At 43.2% G+C, this 19,879-nt stretch overlaps 2 protein-coding genes across 2 annotated transcripts; one reads left to right on the top strand and one right to left on the bottom strand.

The window, feature by feature from the left end:
* The first annotated feature begins 481 nt into the window (after positions 1–481).
* On the top strand, positions 482–2,050 carry fancf (FA complementation group F). The gene has a single exon (XM_062389836.1). The coding sequence runs from the start codon at positions 819–821 to the stop codon at positions 1,827–1,829; it is 1,011 nt and encodes a 336-aa protein (XP_062245820.1). The 5' UTR covers positions 482–818; the 3' UTR covers positions 1,830–2,050.
* Positions 2,051–8,114: 6,064 nt separating this feature from the next.
* LOC133955139 (vesicular glutamate transporter 2.1-like) lies at positions 8,115–19,421 on the bottom strand. The gene is made up of 12 exons (XM_062389819.1): positions 18,915–19,421; positions 17,266–17,521; positions 16,205–16,323; positions 15,093–15,207; positions 13,979–14,066; positions 13,637–13,723; positions 12,334–12,476; positions 12,101–12,250; positions 11,100–11,232; positions 10,905–11,015; positions 10,689–10,816; positions 8,115–9,947 (listed from the first exon to the last, which is right to left on the bottom strand). The coding sequence occupies exons 1-12, from the start codon at positions 18,998–19,000 to the stop codon at positions 9,618–9,620; spliced, it is 1,746 nt and encodes a 581-aa protein (XP_062245803.1). The 5' UTR covers positions 19,001–19,421; the 3' UTR covers positions 8,115–9,617.
* Between the last annotated feature and the right edge of the window lie 458 nt (positions 19,422–19,879).

The following is a 19,879-nucleotide window of genomic DNA, read 5'->3' as shown; positions in this document are numbered from 1 at the left end:
TAGTAGGAAACATTATATGATTAAAAAGTTGGATATATTCTCTAATTTAAGTTATTGTGCCTCGTTTGGTTTACTGCAGGTGGATATATTTTATAATACAAATAAGATACAGTCTATGATAATAGGTTAGATACCTTCTTTAATATATGTTTGATACATTCTATAATGTAAGTTAGATAATTATATGATACAAATAAGATACATGTTAAATAATAATTTAGAAACGTTCTATAATGTGTTAGAGTTAGGGTTAGGCTAACCCTAATTTATTCTATTATACAAGTTAGATCTATACTAAGTTAGATACAATCTGTAATATAAGTTGGATACGTGTCTACAATTTAATTTCTAGGGTATTTAAAACAAAAGTATTATGTAACCATGAAGAAACATAAACGGTTTAGTATCATTCATAACTCTGTTGTGCAGTTACTCATTAGCTTTTATTTTGAAGTAGTCAGTAGAGCCAAGGGTTTTGCCCCTACGACGCATGCGCAGTGGCGGAGTTAACTCAAATCAGCAGCGGGAGAGAAAAGGAGAAAAATAAGTGAGTTCACTTCCAGGATCCTCATGTGGTTCGTTCTGTTTATTCTCATCTCGTGATGTTTCTGAATGGGTCCTATCCACGCTGAGTGGGACCACAGCTGTTCACCGACACGTGTTCAACGTTAGCCACAGTTTGCTAGCTAAGTTAGTTATGTTAGCTTCTCGGCGGCACTGGACAGGTTCTCTGTATCGTGTCTGTCCTCCACCGTGTCTGTCCTCCACCGTGTCCCGTGTCTGTCCGGGGGCTGAGAAGTGAAGGCGGAGAGCGCCACATGGAGTCGGCTCTGAGAAACCTGTCGAGCTCGGTGGAGCTGCTGGCGGTGGCGGCGCACAGCGGAGCGGTGGACCAGTGGAATGACCACAGCCTGTCCACCGCGTTTGACTGGGCCCGGTACTGCGAACACCTCTTCTCCAGGTTTCACAACAACCCCGCGGTCAGAGGAGCCATGGAGGAGCAGCTCCAGCTCACCAATGGACGTCTGAGAGCGGCGTTCCCCGGATCCACCGAGGTGTCCTTCCACGACCTGTCCCGGTGCCAGCACCACCTGCTCATCGGGCTGCTGAACAACCCCAAGCTGCCCCTCTCCATCATGAAGCTGCTCTTTGACAGTAACGCTCCTGCAGACAGCGGCTGTGTGGATGTGGCCGGCCTCTGCAGCCGCATCCTTCAGTGCAAGTCTGCGTGTAAAGTCCTGAGTCCTCTCACTCCCCCCTCAGCTGTGGGGGCTGAAGCTGAGGTGCAGGGGGGGCTGCTGATGGAGAGGCTGGGTGCTCTGATCACACATGGCGGGGCAGAGCACTTTTTAGACTCAGTCCTCCGGGGACGTGAAGAAGCAGCAGCAGAACACTTCTGTCTGGTCATCGCTGCAGCTCTGCTGACAAGGACAAACTCAGAAACGGCCTCACATGAAGTTCTCCTGGACTGGCTACTGAAAAAACAACCCAGCACGCTAGAGCGCATGTGTTCTGCTCTGCCCACCGCACTTCTTAAGGACCTGGTCAGAGAACACCTGAAATATAGAGACGCCTACCGTGATGTGCTAACAAAGTGGGCCTCTGAAATGGAGTACAGCATAAGTGATGGGGAATGGGTTCAGAGCAGAACAAACCCCCCAGCGTCCTTTCAGAAACTGACCGAGCACTTTCAGGCCTTGTTTGAGACGTGTCCCTCTCTGAGGGACGATGTAGAGAAAGAGTTAAATGCTTTAAAGATTTCTGATGGAGACTTTGATGTCAGAGGTCTGAGTGTGTGGGGAGACCTTCTGTCAGAGTTACACAAGTGACTGTCAGGCGTGGGGGTTCTAAGAGCTGTAAAAGATCCTCAAATACAATTAAATGTTTACGTCTACTTATATCCTGATGCTTGGTATTAAACCTCAGCGTGTTGAAAAAGCCCTGATTATTGAACGCTGTCATCAAAGGATCCACTTTCTTCTTTACTTCAAGTCTTTATGGCTGTGGTAAAGTTTCTGTGTTTAAACATAAGCATAAGTTTAAGTATAATTCTGTTAACAGTATTGAAGCTAAGGTGTCATATTAGCATTGTTATCAAAAAACCATACAATATATTTATGGTTTTATATTTTTTATACCGTTTAAACTATTAATGCCAGCTTTTTTTATTGTCATATAATTATACACAAAAATACACAGAAACATAAGCACAATATATTGGATACATTTACATAATGGACAAAATAGCTCACATTTGCAACTCTTTGCAGGTTTGAAAGCACTTATTCTCCTGCTGTGAAATTTAAGCCATGAGCCTGGTGATAATCAAAGTAACTTATTTTGAGTCAATACAATCGGACATTTGTTCAGTAGTGTCGGACAGATGGTAGCATCACCTGCTGTTTGTAATCAGCAGCAGCAGCACGTGACCTGACTGAATTTCATTGAGAGCACTTGTCAGGCAGTGAGTTGGCACTTGTTAAATTGCTCTCTGGAGATTCAAGGCTACGTCATGAATCCCACCTTACCGTCCAATAATTGAATGATTATAGATGTGTGGTTTCAAAACCATTGTGCTTGTGGTTTTCACAGTGTGCAGACGTCAGACTGAAAATTGTGCAGCTCTATGGAGAGAGGCTGTCAACATGTCAATAAGAAAGCAAAGACACTGTGTATTCCATTTTACCCTTTCCTGCCCACACCTAAAATCATTTTCAGCCCCTCACACCTTCTGCTACTATCGTCTTTCACCTCTCGATCTGGATGTCAACAATTTTGATTGGATTAATGCCAGTCATGTGACTCGACTGCCAATTCACACATCTCAGCCTGTGGCCCGTGCGTCGGAGCACCACTGTGGCGAGGGATCAATTAGTCAAATCAGGCGTCTTCAATCACACCCTCCACAATAGCCGGTGTGTGTGTGTGACGTAACTCTGGCAGACAGCGGATTAGAGCCCCAGCCGCCGCCTGGGCGATGGGAAACACCAACACGGCCACAGCTCATTTAACACACCATGAAAGCAATTCACGTAGAGACAGACAAGGGTCACTGAGCAAGGGGCCAGCCTGTACACAACCAATTTATTTCCAACCAATGAAGAACATATGCAGCAAGCTGGATGGAAACCAACTGTGATTAAAGGGCTCCCACCTGCTCCTGTGTCATAAATACATGCAAATTCATATCTTTCACATTTTCATCAGGTTTTTTATCAGATTTGATTGGAGAATTCAAGAATGTGAGAAGAAAGTGAAAGTGTTTTTTTTTTTAATTTGAACTTGAAATTGTATTTTTATTCAGCAAACTAATGAGAACCTGTGACACCAATCAGCACATCTTCATTTAGTCTTTCACAGATTTCTTTATTTTCGATTTTGTGTTCTTCACCTTCTCTTCACAGCCTCACACATGGCAGAGCGGGTGATGTGATGCAGTCATGTGATGATTCAGGCGTCTGCCTCCAAATGAGAAGCAACAAAAACAAGAGCAGCAACGTGATGTAGCGCTACACCCGTATTTACTTTATTCGATAAATACCTACCTCTTGTGTGACAGCTAATAATGAAGTAAAAACCCTTTGTTTTCAGTGCAGCCCTCTGCTCTTAACCTCCCGGTTAAATTACAGGGTTGTGTTATTGTGTCCCTTCAAACAGCAGGAGGTTGACACACCCTCCTAATATCTAGAAAACGAGTCAATTCAACCGTGTTAGACTGTCTACACTAAATTAGAGGCTGCGTTACAAAACGTAAACATGTTTGTGTCTTGAACAGTGTATTTAGTGTTTGTAAGAATCCATTGTGAGGCACGTATGTCCTTGTAGAAATACAAAATACTGTATTAGCTCCTCTCACATCTCCCTGGCTTGTTTTCATTCTTTCCAGTGTAATAATGCAACAAACCACAGTGAGATGTGCTGAGGGCGACTGCTGCTCTGCAGCGTCTACATGCTCCTGAAGGATAGCGTTCATTAAAACTCAGATCCAGCCCCCATCTGGTGGTGTGAAAAGGGAGTCCTCAGAGGGGTGGGGGAGGAGGAGCGGCGAATGGGGGGGGAAGCAGAGCCCTCCCTCGGCACGTGCCTATAAGCCGATCCAGCCCGGCCCTCGTCTGGCCTCGGTGACGGATCACAGACGCAGGAGGGCCCCTCTGCACACCTGTGTCCCCACGCTGAGGATGCAGCAGCCTCCACCCTCATCAGACATGCACTCAGGGCCGGGCAGCGACATTTAATTTGGTTTGATGCAGTGAGGCTGGAAGGAAAAGATGGCTGTAATGTGAGGTTTTTTTTATCCGTACAGAGCAAGTGTGGGAGAAGCTTCAGAGAAAAAGATTATCCATTGCCTTCTACATCCCATGATGTCAGACACTCAGAGATTCTGTGGCCGCAGAAACATTGCTGCATTTGGTGCCGATCAATTATACTAATAAGAATAAAAGAAAGTAGAGCTGGAACGATAAGTGAGGATTAATAATTACTGAGGCTAGTTTAGTTTAGTTCAAAATGTGAACTCTTCTTTATTGTAACATAAATTGAATATATCAAAGTTTTTAATAAAACAACACTTGAATACTTAAATATGGATTCTGGGAAACTGCTTTGAGCATTTTCTGGTTTGTTCCAGACCAGAGGACTCATTGATTAATTGAATTCATTAATTGAGAAAATAACCAGCCAGTCAATCGATCTCTTTATGCATCTCTAAAAGACAATGCTTTATGTAATCAATTTACCCTCATGTGGAAAACAAGATGTGCAGGAGATTATCTTCTTATCCTGTCATCATGTCATCCAGATATCGAGAGTATCATCGTGTAAAATCTTATCAGCCTCTCATCCTTTGTCTGTGGGTGAAAGCATAAGAGCATGAAGGAGGGTATAAAGCTGTCTACATTATGTTGTACCGGGGGGAGGGGAACTGGATGGACCCGTGATAGATTGCCTCAAATGAAACTGTGGGAGATGCAATTCTGTGGTGGGAAAAAAAACAATCGGATGTAGAAATCTCCTTCCTCTGATCGCGGGAGATGCAACGCTCCCTGCAGAGTTGGCAGAGATGGTAATACATCAGCCTCTTTACTGTGGTAGATGTTTGATGTTGTTAAAAATGTTTCAGGACAAGTGTACGGTTAAAACTTATTAAGTGTTCTTCATTCGGAAATCCCAAAAGAAGCTCATTGCAAAATCAAGAGATTTTAAAGTAATACTCAGAAATTAGGTTGGAGACACGTTCACCTTTTTCTAAAATATAATATCGTCAGTGTGTTGCAGTGGGGGGGGAGACCAGAGACACATAACATGTTATTCCATGTGAGACAAGTTGATTTGGGGGAGGCCAGCTCTTCATTAATAAAGCAATTGGCATGGGAGGAGAGGGAGGTGTGTGTAAATGCACTTGCCCCGAGGTAGTGTCATGCCACTAAAGAGTAATTACACAATGCTGCTTTGACATTTTTTACCTCATGAATGGATCTTTTGGCGTGTGATGGAGTTGATTTCTAGATTGTAAATTAAAGGGTATCCGGGGTGTGGCGTGGCGGAGAGATTGCTCCGAGCGTTCTGGGTCGGGGACGAGGGGGGAAAGAAAAGAAGGGATCAGGAGGGATAATTGCATGCAGGCGGAGTCCCAGGGGAGGAGTGCAACCCTGTCATCAAACACTCATTCTGGCTGGGCCTCATCCCATTACAGTCCCCCAGGAGCCAAACTGCACCTGCCCCACACACTGACGACTACTCAATCTCCTTTCACTTCACCCTCAGCGATTACGCAGCTCCGATCGTATCACAATGACTAAGACTTTCAAAAACACAAGGGGTGGAGGTTAACTTGCAGGTGAATGCTGGGAGATTTTCTACCTACTGTATACAGGAAGGGTGGGTCGATGCCAGGTTTTGTCCAATTACCGTGCACCCTGACAGGACAGGCCGTCACCCGTGCAACGTCCGTGACCACCTCGGCTGGTTGGGCATGAGGAAACATGTTCCACGTGGCTGGTGACACAATTGTGTTTGCTGTCAAATTAACATGTCCGCCACGCCGAGGAGCCGGCAGCGGCGAGAGCGTTAATGGCTTCTCCTCCGATTATCTGCCCGGCTGAGGAGGGGAAGATTTATTGTGATTGTTTCCACGGCTGCTGCTACTGGAAGCGTTTCAGACATGGAGCTGCTTCCTGTGATCGAAGCATCAGTCAACACATGACTCACTGCTGCCACACTGCGCTGTCCATCACGTGTTAACACCTTAACCACCACCCCCCCGATCCCTAGTACCTGTCGATCATTTCCTCCCAGGTGAGAGGTACGGAGGCCCTGAGAGAACAACACGCTGCGGCTTCAGGATAACACATTCAAATACACAAAACGCCAGTTGCAAGTACAACACAAAGAAAAGTAAGACAAACTCAAAGAGCAGGGGAGACATCCGAGAGCAGACGTTTCATGCGTGCACAGAAGCAGGGTGAGGATAAGAGCTGAGGCTGGAGCACAGGAAATCTGTCCAAGCTAAATATCTGAGTGCAAGCGCACAGTTTTTTCACAGGCAGGGCATATTTGAGTGTGAGTGCAGGGTTTTAAGTGAAAGCATAACAAAATATGAACCTGCTCTCACACTGAAAGACCATGCTCTTGAATAAAGCATAGGGAAAAAGATCCATAGTGTTGACACACAGCAGTGTCAACACTATGGATCTTATCAAAACCATAGTGGTTTTCTCCAACTGCAGTGATTTGAGCTCTCAGGGCCACCATACTGATTGAGCGAATCACAGGCTTCATTTGCAGGGGGCTGCAGATTTTTTTTTTTTCCTGCATGTCTCCACCCTGTTGAGTCAGAGCGCCGCTGAAAGCCTTCAGAGGGGTGTATGATTTATCCAGAGTCTTAAGCAACATCGAGCCTTTCTTCCTGCTCCAGGGAGAGACTCAGAGTGATGCATGTGAATGGATGGACGCCATCTTTTCCTGAATTATTAAGTACCTCATTGATGGGCTGCACTTTGTCGGCCCCCACAGAGCAGGGCGTTGAATACAGTGATTTGTATCTACAGACATTTGCAGATTGCTCTATAGTGCAATGAGCATATAAGATTGTGTGCACACCAGGGCTCCAATTAACCATTAGTGTAATTGTCAAAGTTTCTTATTTCATAGAGCTTGTCAAAAGGAAACGTTCACATCTACTCTTTTTGTGTTTCTTTCCATAATAGATTATTAAATCAGAGGATTATTTGAATTTCTAACCCTCATGCAGTGATTTACAGCTAAATAATGTAACCATTTGCATTTATAACAAATGATTGCCGAATAAAATGTTATTATTATTATTATAAGTTACTCGAGGTATTTGATTAAAATGCAAATGAACTGTGTCATCAGTCTAATAGCTTTGGATGTATAAACTAGCAATCCCAGTGTTAGCTACAAAGGCAAAAAGGACAATGTGACCGTTCTCGTCTCCGACATTAATTCTTGATTCAAACTTTCATTCGAAGTCTTCCATTATTTAAAACTCCACCGGCTCTGGAATTAAACAGTATTGATTTGCCATGTGATTGGATTTAATGCGGCGGATTGGTCAATAAGTGTTGCACATAACACGGCCGACCACAGCTGGGAAAAAGAGAGGAGGTCACACTGGGGAAAACTGTGTTGCGAGTATAATACAGCTGATTTTCTTCTTTCCTGTACAATTCAGAGAGAGGTGAGATGCTGCTGGAAGATTTAAAGGTTCTTCATATTATTTTTTGCACCTTCATGACACCTCAGCAGCAGATTTTACCCGACACATTGAATCCAGGACTCTTTAGAAAGACAGACAATGATCCGATGGTCTGTAAGGCTGTAAGCTCCAGTAACAGCGTTAACACTTTGTATACCTCTCTCCTTCCACCAATTACCAAGCTACAGTGTCCAATACTCTCCAATGGACTCCAGAGACCGACGCCATTGATTTACTAATGAGAAACATGGAGAGAATATAGGAGATGCAGGTGACTGATTGGAGAAAGTGGGTAACTGGTTAGTCCGGCTCCGCTCTCCGAGGAGCTCTAACCTTCAAGTAGCTAAATAAAACATGTCCTCCTGTACTATAGTAAATAGCACACCAGCACACAAGGTGAAACAAGGTTTTTTTTTTATATATAAAATCATATGAGTATTTTTCATAACACTTTTTGACATCAACATACCTCTTCATTAAACACAATATTAGAAGCCATAAAATCACATTTATCTGTTTTACATAAACTCCAGGCACAAAGCCGTAATAGCATCTTTTGGTCATCTTAAAACAATCTTAAATATTCATATATTTTTAAAACATCCTTGCAGAATTCGTACAGCAATCAAAGTAAGAGAAGTGTTCAAAGAGCAAATAAAGTCGGGTGGAAGAGCCATCTATTAATTCATTATTTCATGAGGCCCACTCAAACGTGACAATATCAAAGTGTCGATAAAAGTACTTTTGGTGACGATGAGAACAACCGAGAAACACAAGAGATCACGAAACCTGGTCGTTCAGATACAGAACTGCATTCCTCGCCGTCAATACGCAGCAGCACCTCCCGAGCGCCATGAGCACTAAAGCCGGACCTCTCCAGACACCAGTAATTTGTTAAAACACACACCTTATTTTTGATCATCACATGACTCCAAAACAATCACAGTTAGATACAGCAAGCCAGTGTTACGTTACAAAACAGGATGTGATGGGGTGGCGGCTGGTACACAGAATTTATTGCAGTGCACACCAAACATCAAGAAACAAGGCCTTCCGCGCAATCACCGTTGAAACCTTTTTTTTTTTTTTTTTTTTTTTTTGATTTGTCTCACATCACAGCCAGAACCTGATAATGAAAGTTCATTTGTTCGTTATTAGTATTAGTTATTAATGGCAGAAGACACTTTACCTAAGAACAATGCAGTATAGGCGGAATGAGGACTACCAATGACCGGGTGGCGGCTGCATCTGAAACATTGATCTGAGCAAATTCATGCAACAAACACACTAAAACTCTACGGTTCAACTTCACTCACTCTATTTTTGTTGTGTAGTATATTATAGGCTTTGCTCGAGTAGACCTTTTTTTTTTGCAAGCAGACATCTCCCTGAAAAGGTACTGTCCATGAAAAATATGGCCTTTTTATATTCATGTTAACACAGATCAACGACCCAAAATCCACAATAGTCTCACAGAAACAGTATACAGGTATATACAGTACATAAAACACGTTTGAGAAACGGAATAGAATCTTGTTTTTAGAATACTTATTGTTTCAGTGCAATCAGAGTGGTATGTCAGAGAGAGACCCTACATGATGGTCGACTGCAGCGTCATGTTGTTCAAGTAGATTGATGAGGTTAGGGCGTCTAAGACGTACAACATGGGCCTGCAGTTTTCTTTTCAACCCCTAAGCTCTACTGTGGGTACAACATGAGGATCTAATGAGGATTGTTCTGCATTGCAATTAACTATTTCTTTACATTGGCTTCTTGGAACTAGAAGTAACTGTCTTACTTGAATACACGGAATGGATTTAAATCTCTAATATAATGCTTAATTGTGCAATCTGCGGCGGCGAGTCTGGTTCTGCACACAGACTCACCACAGCTGTCTGGTTTAAGAGTAGCCGCGCTCGGCGTACATCTTTCCCGCCGGTTCCTGCACATACTCCTCCGTCTTATCCCAGTCCTGCACCCAGCCTCCGTTCTGCTGCGAAGTGGCCCCGTAGGTTTTTGCCGGGGCACCCATTGCGCCGTAACTCTGCGTGATGTCACCCGTCTCCTCCGCTAGTTCATCCTCCTCGATGAAGCCGCACTTCTCGTCGCTGGTTTCCTCGGGGTCGGCCCATGGCTGTTTCTCCCCAGATGCAAAGATCCCATAGAACACCACGCCCCCATAGTGCACCATGGCAGCGATGAGGAAGACATATTGCCACTCTTCCCGGGTCTGGGAACAGATAAAAGAGTTGTAGCCCAGTTGAATCACTTCTTAAAAAAGGCCGCCACTACCTGTTTTCTCTATCAGCATAAACAGGATATATAGTGTTTTTGTTTCTTTCTTCTTCTCATTATTTATATGGACAGACATGATCTGAATCAAAGTAAGTTGTGAGGCTGTTTACTTCTGTTTCCAGGCCACTGTCAATCAAATCTAACCAAAGCAGACCACAACCATAACATCATCTTTTAGTGTTAATATTGATACTTGACTAGTATAAAATGTCTGTCTGTCTGTCCTCTTCAGCAATTTGTCTACAAAGTAAAAGCACAGCGTTTGTTTTGTTGCAATCGAGCCATATTACAGTTTTTATTTTGAAAAGCTGTGAACTTGGGTCGGAAGATTGTGTCTGTAGCCGAACAGATCGACATGTGATGTATTACATAAATTACATAGGGTAAATATTTAAAACTTATACACAAACCACACAGATTAACAGTAATAAAGCCAATTCTGTTTCTTTTTATAAAATCTTCACTGCACATAAACCAGGTAGGATGAACACAAAGTTTTTGATCTCCCCTCTGCACCATAGACTTTAAAAAATATTTATTGAGTATTTTGAAGTAGCACCTGAACATCACAACAGGTCAAGTGAGCAGCCCATCCCAAACAGACATATTTAGACGAGGCACCGCACTAATAATTGAAATTCAAACCATAGTTTCAGGGGTTATATAAACAGCTCACCTTGTTCTTTGTCATTGCGCCAACTATTAGAGGGCAGACCATTCCAGACAGGGTTCCCACACCGTTTGATATACCCATGAGGATGCTGGCATAGCGGGGAGCGATGTCTAAATGGTTGACATTGAAACCTACAGAGCAAAAACAGCAAAAGTTTGCTTTGTATTTGAACAGAGACGGGATAAGATCTGAGACATAACACACAGTTGTATGACTCACCTGATATTGCAAAACCACTAAAACCCACGGCCAGAACTAAGAAGGAGATGGCCATCCCCTTACTGTGAGAATAACCAACCACTAATAAGAGAGTGGCCTCCATCCCGAAACCTGAAAACAACAGAACAAGGAGTCGACTGATGCACTGATGACAAATGTATAATGATAATAAAGACCTAATGGTTAAAGCCTCACCTCCACAGTTCATGATTTTTCGGACCATGGTGGTGGACATGATGTTGTGGGTCCGCAGATAGTCGGCTAACTGGCCACCTAAGGGCACGATGATGGTCATGACCAGGTGGGGTAGAGCCGACACGACTCCAACCTGAGGATCCGTGAGAAACATCCAGTGATCTCTCAGCCTCAGAACAAATCTTTGTCTGTGCTTTAAACTCTGACTCCACCATTACATCAGCGCAATAACTCATGTGCAGCAATCTCAGCTTGTCTACGGGCTCGTCGTGAGGCTGAACCACAGCTGCCACACACGCTTGATTCATGCTCCACACACTCACAGGAGGGCAGAGATTATGTATCATTTCGGATTCTGCCATTAGGAAGATACATTCATTCAACACGGAGGAAAAATTCACCAAACCGAGCATCTCTTCACAAAACTGCTTCACGTAATTCCTTTCCTTCCATTAAAACCCTTATTCAAAAGTCAAGACAAAACATCTGACAGAGCGGGCTGCTCGATTATGGAAAAATTCATAATCACAATTATTTTGGACAATTTTGAAATCACGATTATTCAAACGATTATGTGCCCTTATTCTAAAGTCTATGCTTTATTCTTTAAATGACTTGAGCGTGCACAATAAAGTGAATCACTTACGGTTCAGGTAAACACCGATGACGACTACGTGTCTTATTCCTCCGTGAACATTAAGGGCCGGACTGAATGGCGTATCTGCATATCTACTGGCTTTAGTTTTTGATTTATTTCACCAGAGGCATCGATGTTAGAAGGTCGTCGTCAACTGTGCACAACATCACTCACACTCCAGCCACATTCTTCTGCTCCTAATAACGAGCTGTAACAGCAATGGATTTGTAGGAACACTATAGCACACGATACAAACCACAACAAACCCTATCTAGGTCTGAGCTAAGAATCTTCAAAATGAGATCAAATTTATTCAAAGACCTTTTCCATGACTACTACCAGGTATTATGAGGGATTTATTTACCTTGCTGATTTCAAAACCAAACACCTCTTCAAAGTATGCAGGCTGGCTGATGAGGAGCAGATAGAACGTCCAGCTCCTGCAGAAGTTGGCCACGATGATTGCATAGACGGGCATGGAGGTGAAAAACTTCCTCCAGGGGGTCTTATATTTCTATCAACAGAGACAAATCATCAGCTGAATGTACACTAATCAACGTGGAGTGATGAATAAGTGGATACAGGCTGAGGACTCACTTCCATTGCGCCCATCAGCTGGGCACTTTCCCCGATGCTCTCCTCGATGTATTGCCGCTCCTCGACGGTGATGGTCGGGTGCTCCGCTGGACTCTCATAGGACACCAAGACCCAGAACATGTACCAAATAATCCCAAAGCATCCTGAAGCGATCAAAGAGAGGAAAGAATCAAGCTGGGTTTCCTCTACGGGATTAAAAGTTCCCTGTCTCCATCTAACCGCAAAACTATTGTCCAGGCGGCCTTCATGTCAGTCCTCGTCTATGGAGATACTCTATAATGTCATGCAGCACCATCAACTCTCCACCATTTAAACCCAGTATATCACTGAGCATTACGTTTAATCACAAATGGCAAATTACGTACAAATCTTCGTTCTCTGTGTGGCTCCGTTGAATGGACTTCATTACAAACAAGGAGAGACAGCCATTTCATGTTGTTCATCTTCAAGCTCTGCTGTTAAAACTTTCAAATGACCTAAGCTCTCTCCTCTCATTTGAAACCAGTACAAACAGCAAACAATCCAGTAGCTACTTAGCCTTGGAATGTTGAACAACAGTCCTGTGTTCCCCTTGGTGATTTTAAATTTGACTGTGATGTTTTTTAATGAATCTTGTTACTGTTTTTATTGATTTATTTCCTTTTTTTATTGCTTTGTTTTGCTGTTGATGGTTTATTGCTGATTGTGAAAGTGTCTTGTTCTCAGGCCTCTCTTGGATAACAGATATCGATCTCCGTGTGACTGCTTGGTTAAATAAAGATTGAATAAAAATAAAAAACATCAGTCACACATAAACGTTATTTTAAACGATCAAGACTGGAAAGCAATAGTCTGCCCGGTGGAGATTGGCTGCAGAGGTTTTATTGCGACATCCAGGTATCTATGGACAAGCCCTGCAACTCAAGATCATAACTGAAACCTCAGGGACATCTGATCACTACAGTGGCTCTGGATCAGGAGGAAAGACCCCACCTGGGCCCCAGGATGTCGGGGACACGCACCCTGTGGTTAACCTGTGGGGGGACTACCTTATCAAAGGGTGTCATGTGATTTAAAGGCCTAGCACCCACTAACACTAAGGTAAACAACTGATGATTCGTCTTAAACGTCTGCTGATGAACCCTGACTATCTGCTGGTGGTTGGCCCCTTCACATCAGACTACAGGAGAAGACCTTCAAACATACAAGGGACATTCACCACATTGTCCTCAAATATCCCAAAGTTTTCTAACATACATTGTAAACGTTATGTGATCTTTTATAAGGTGTTCAAATTCAATGAATTCACGTGGGAGAGACTCACCGTACACGTAGAAGACCGAGGACCATCCCGTGTACTGGACCATGATCCCAGCCAGAGGCATCGCTATCACCGCACCAGCATAAGATCCTGAACAACACAAAATATTATGACCCAGCAGAAATTGATCCTGGCGGCTTGTTCACAGAGGAGTGTGGTGCAGTCTCAGTGTTTGGTGACAAGTGTGGTCAGCACACATTTTCACACATTGTGGGGGAAATATTTTGTCGTCTTAAACCATCAGTGCATTGGAGAAGTAATGTGATGATGAAATCGTTATATGATACTATTGAGCCAAATGCCCATTTGAACAGAAGCATGATTATGTGCGTGTAGGTTTTGTACCACAGAAGGAAATGGTTGCCAGACGACTTCTTTCCAGAGGTGGCGCCCACTTGCTCCAGATCCCGTGGCATGCTGGGTAAGTGACTCCCTGCACGGTGACAGACGACATGACAGTCACACACTGATCTGAACAACACACACACAAGGTGCTGATAATTGTCCTTCAGCTCCTGGATTCTCTAAATCTATCAATACAATTCATATCTACTTTTCCACTTCCACTCAATAGAGGTGACATGATGTGTTGATATTCTGCCTGATTGACGGGGTCTGTCCTCATTTGCCGACGACACACAAGACAAATTGTAGTTAATAACAGACGATCTGATATGCATCGCAGCTGACCTTTCTAATCGAGTCTAATGGCCGAGGTGTGAGTCGGAGCAAATTCAAGCTGACTACCTGCTTCACGGAAGACGAAGGAAAAAACTGAGCTGCTCCCATTAAATCTTCATTACACACTAAGTGGCATACAATCAACTATTGATAGACACAAATTGCTGAGGCTTGCAGTGAAATGCTAATGTTTAATTTGCAGTAATAAGTCGATGGTTGCTGAGCACAGGCCACTCTGGCTCTCTGTGGCTCTCTCTTTCTCTCTCTCTCTCGCTCTCGATGGTCATGAGCTGCTATTGAAAAGCGTATATACGCAGCCTACCAAAATAACAAAAGGACGACCTTCGGACTGATAACAGCATGTCTCGCTGAAACCATGTTTTTTCTCCCGAGCTGTGGGATCCGCCTGTATCAAGTGCTTTTTATCCCTTTTGTGATTCTATGTGAATGTGGAGCGGTTTCGTCCTGGCAAACAAAGCACAATATCGCTGCTACTCAGGGTTCCACCGTATGTTCACTGCTGTTTGCTGTATGTGGACTAATCTGAAAATTGTATGAGGTAAAACGGAGTGTCTTCATAAGGGCCTCTAATTTCCAGTGTAAACCCGAGAGTTCAGCATGAAACAGAGGATTTCTGCAAAATCATGGTTAAGTATTGAATTTAATTCCATTGGGGGTCGGGTTCAGTTGTCGCCATCATAATGAGTCATAGTTTTTTCTTTTTGAAAAGGTCAAAATCTGATGTGCAAAGTGCAAAGTGCAAAGTGTGTGGCTGTACCTCCACCAACCCTTGTAATATCCTCACAAAGATGACCAAGCCATAGTGCCGGCGAGCGGCGGAGGGGATGAACATGTTCAGGATGGACGTCAGCACGATGGCAGCCCCGAAAACCCTGGACAGACAGTGCATCGTGAGCCATTGCAGAAAATATTATCCAAACAAGATCATCGTCTAATCCAGCAAGAAAAACATCATTTGAAAATTCCTCATAGAGGTTCTAAGCACTCGTTAAATTAGAAATAGCCAACAGAACATTATATTGTGTTTTTTTTCCCTAAGAAACACTGATGAGGAAGATAAATCAGTGCTAATTGGATGCCAAACACACACACACACACACACACACACACACACACACACACCACACACTAGGCAGTTCTTCAGTTTCCAGGGGAGTGAGGACAGGAGGTGTTTGTAGCAGAAGGCGTCAGTGAGCTCAGCTGATTTGGCTCGATGAAGCTCCTCTTCTTGCATCTTATTTAGTCTCCATTTCCCTCATGGAAATAGAGTCTTATAAATTTAACGCACGAGGACTTACAACGTGACCTTGTCCTATTTTTTTCTCTTGTGCATCCATATTATAGAATACAATATACATGGTTATATTAACAGGCGGATTTGTTGGTTTTCTTCAAAAGGTTGTTCTCTTTTGTAATTTTTCCGTTACTTTATTCTGTTGCGGCTGAAACGTCTGTTGTCAGTGAAATAATGTGCTATAGATGTGGTGGAGTCATAACTACAATCATAAGAAGCGGGCTTTACCGGGTGTGGTTGCCCTGCTGCCTGTGAACATAAAGGATTAGACACGGTGGTCCCGTGGGAGCTCATTAACATGAGGAGGCACGCCCGGCGGGCCTCAGCCAAATCCCCCCTTTATCTGCTGTAAGGTCAGACTCCTTTTCTCCAGGCCTGACGTCCATATGACGGACTAACATTCCCAATATTCCCACCCCCTCCGCCTCCCCACCATTTACATTATAGATCACAACATGAACATGTATATACATATATAAGAGGCGGGGAGGGGCCAGATATTTATAAACCCCTTCTCCTCACACTTGCTCTCACACTGTTTGGTCACAGCTCGATCGAGTGATTTTTTTTCTTACCTGTTTGCAGCCAATCTAGAGGAGATGTAGCCTCCTGGAATCTGAGTGACGATGTAGCCCCAGAAGAAGGAGCCATGGATCATCCCCACCGTCTCCGGGCCCCAGTTGAATAATGCTTTCTTTCAGACAGAAAAATACAACAACAACAAAAAAAATGAAATTAGGTGTAGTTAAGATAGTAGAATATATATAAATACATATTTAGAGACAGTGTTGTTGAAAAGTATCTTTACTAAGTGGACAACAGTTAATTTGATGCCTTTTTTTGCATTTTACATGATAGATACGCCTCTCCATTCATGTCAGACACACACATTTCTCATGACTGTTGCAAATTATTTTTGTTACACCTGACATCTATTGCACTTTCCAATCAAATTAAATTATATTATATTTGTATAGAGCCCATCATAACAAACATTACGATCGAGACACCCAACAAAAAACTCCCTCAATAACTGGAAGAAACCTCTGACAGAACCAAACTCAATGTGTGGCGGCCATTTCCCTCGACCGGTCGGGAAGAGAGGAGAGGTGGGTGGGTGGGAAAGAGGAGAGAGAGAGAGAGAGCGAGAGAGAGAGAGAGAGCGAGAGAGAGAGAGAGAGAGAGAGAGAGAGAGAGAGAGATGTAAACTCAGTCATACTAGTTACAATTTCGGGATCTTTCACTTGCGTTTACATAAAAGTTGTTTTGGTAGGTTTTCCCTCTATAGTCGAGGGTTAAGGGCTGTCTCAACGTGTTCTGAGGCTAATTGCCATTTGTGAATATGGGCTTTACAATTGTTTGGGGATAGTGATCAACTTCTACATCTAAAATAATGAATATTGTAGATTTTCCGGCAAATTATGAATGAAAATAAAACATCCTAAACAACCTACTTTGTCCATGATATAAAATACATAATTATAAAAAAACACAGATATGCTCAGCTGAGTTTTTCCAAGTGGGTTTAGACATTGACACCAATCGAGCAGTGTATTGGCTCAACCCCTATAACAAACCCTTGCGTGTGTGTGTGTGTGTTAGAGAGAGGGCGTGTGGTTCTTTGGGGAGGGGGCACCTCTTTGATGATGATCTCGCCGTTCACGTGGATGGTGTGGTTGTTCACCATGCTGACGATGGCCACACCCAGGTTACACCGGATGCCGAAGGAGATGCAGAAGCCGAGGCCGCTCAGCATGGCGATGATGTACCTGCGCGGCAGCCCGAAACACGTGCAGTCGCACAGGGGCTTCTTCCGCTCCTGGTCCTCCCGGGGTCTCCCATCCTCCGTCAGCTCGATAACCTCACCTGTCTGCTGCCGCTTCTCCAGCCGCCTGCACCACAACACCACCACATGCTCCACTTTAATAAGACGCCGAATTTACGCTCAGTCGAGATGGGGATCCATGGGAATTAAAGATCCAGGCAGGTTGAGGTGATTTTAAAAAGCCGTCAGTGGGATTTATTGCACATAAAGATTTATAATTGTTCTGTGAAAACAGCAGAAAATAAACCTCCTGTATTTATCATGTATTTATTCACATCCTTAAGGCTATTTCCAGTTTCTGCTCTAGAGAAAATTAGCTCCTATCGTCCCATTGTGGCCGCAACAATGTCTCCCTATATGTTTTAAATGGCACAGGCCTTTACAGGCTACACCGTTTTATATAAAATCAAAGAGTTTTGTTTTTTTATTTCATTTTCTGTTTTAACTCTCCATTCTTTCTGCAAAACAAAAGGCAGCCAGGCAACGGAAGAGAAAATGACCTTCATACCGCATTGCAGCAACATCAGCACCATCGCTGCATGTTTGGAGGATTTTATTAATTCATTTTCCGCTCTTATTTTTGTATATTTTTTTAATTCATCCTCGGCGTTTTACGCTCTGGAATTTTATCGCAGGATTCTGAGGTCAAAATTCAAATGCATACATATGATTGAAAACGGGAAGGCCTCATCCTCTGTAACATCAGGCCTTGTTATACAGCTTAAATAAAGCCGACAGATTTCTTTTCGGTCACGTTTCTGTGTGTCATGTTCAAATGGAGCAGGAGCAAAAACGAAAGATTAACAGAATAAAACCGTGTGCAAATCATCAATCTAAAATTAATGCATCTTCAAAATTATTCTTAAATTCACATTATCTGATTTAAATTCAACCGCTGGCCATTTTAATTGCAAATCAAATAAGGATAAAAAGAAACTCAACGTATTCATCAGTGGAAGGAATGTCCCCCTACACCCAGCTTCCCCTACTATCATTTAAAAAAAATGAACATCTGTTTCCTTTATTTTGCCATGGGTTCCTTGTGTCACTATAAAGAATGTAAAAAGGTGTTTGATAGGAAGTCAATCGATCTTGGATTAATACATGTGAATACACAATGTAATAGATATCCCCCGACCTTATGTCACGACTCGTTCTGTTGCATTAATTATTAAAAAACACCCACAGCCGCTGGTAGAGGGGGATCATCCTCCTGGGAAATATCTGATGCTTAGATATTCGGGCCACACCATTGCTGCTTTCACAATCTCACACCCCTGATTCATCTCATAAACACCACATTTAAATCATAATTCAGGAATAAGCAGGTTTTTAACACACGCGTGCATTGTTTTATGTGCGTTTTCTAACATCTGGATGTGTTCTGTTTGAATTCCTCGCCACAAATTGGATCGGGTGATTTAACGACATGCAGGAAAATCATAATTCCTTCTTCTTACCTGTGCAGCTTCCCCAGGGCCTTCCCTGCGATTTGTTTGAGCCCCTCTTTCGAGGTGGGCACGGCTCGCTCCGTGTCTGGCTCCATATCCGAAATCAAAATTATCGAGATTTTTCTACAACACTACAACAAATGGGAGTGCAGCATAAAAGAGCATATTGTTGAGATATATATAATCCAAATAGCACGATTCTTTCCTTTAAACGGAAAACGTCTCGAGGTCCTGAAGAAGACGAGGCAGAAAATGGAGAAAGAGGAGAATCGCGTTCAGTCTGCTTCCACAGTCACTAAACAGCAGTCAAATAAGTCCGCTTGTGCCTTGCGCAGTGTTAATCCATGCAGTGCCATCTTAAGATCCGGCCAGCGGTCAGAAAACACACCAAACTGGAGGTTACAAATAATAAAAGTGAGATATTCTGGTAAGATTCTTGCACAAGCCGCAGAAGGTGGAGGTGAGCGGAGCTGCGGTGAGGATCTGAGGTGAGGCAGCAGCCGGAGCTTCAGCACCGTGGACAGCGCACAGCTCCTCCACCTGTCAGCGGCTCCGCGCACAGCCCCTCCTCCATCCGCTCACACAGCCCCTCTCCTCTAATTCAATCACACTGCAAGTGGCTGAAAACCTCCACAGATCATCATCGTGTAATGTTCTAATGTTCAATTCCCGTCCCCATGTTATTTTTAAAGGTAATACAATCTTCTCTAAAATCATATATTATTATATTTTCCAAACATTTCCAGCCTAGCATTCTCAAAACGTTTTCAGAGGTCGTTTTATATGTTTCAAGAATGTTCTTATATTCTTTGAACCGTTATTCAAACGTTTTATGGTGACAGCCTTGATAGACCAACGTTGTCTAAACGGTTTCAGGGGCAGGGTTTTTTAATATTTAAAAAATGCCATCATATTTATCATGTTTTTGATCGGTAAACATTGTCAGAAACCGAAACAACCAAATCAACCAAAAA

The sequence above is a fragment of the Platichthys flesus genome, chromosome 6 (genome assembly GCF_949316205.1).
Source record: "Platichthys flesus chromosome 6, fPlaFle2.1, whole genome shotgun sequence".
Taxonomy (NCBI): domain Eukaryota; kingdom Metazoa; phylum Chordata; class Actinopteri; order Pleuronectiformes; family Pleuronectidae; genus Platichthys; species Platichthys flesus.
This window is presented reverse-complemented; position numbering and strand designations above follow the sequence as displayed.

Bases quoted from the DNA above. Each gene is read 5' to 3' on its own strand.
- fancf (XM_062389836.1), top strand. From the start codon at position 819: ATGGAGTCGGCTCTGAGAAACCTGTCGAGCTCGGTGGAGCTGCTGGCG.
- LOC133955139 (XM_062389819.1), bottom strand. From the start codon at position 19,000: ATGGAGCCAGACACGGAGCGAGCCGTGCCCACCTCGAAAGAGGGGCTC. The intron at 16,324-17,265 runs GTGCCCCCTCCC...TCTGTCTGAAAG, and splicing joins GCGAGATCATCATCAAAGAG to AAAGCATTATTCAACTGGGG. The intron at 10,817-10,904 runs GTGAGTCATACA...TTTGCTCTGTAG, and splicing joins TAGTGGTTTTGCAATATCAG to GTTTCAATGTCAACCATTTA.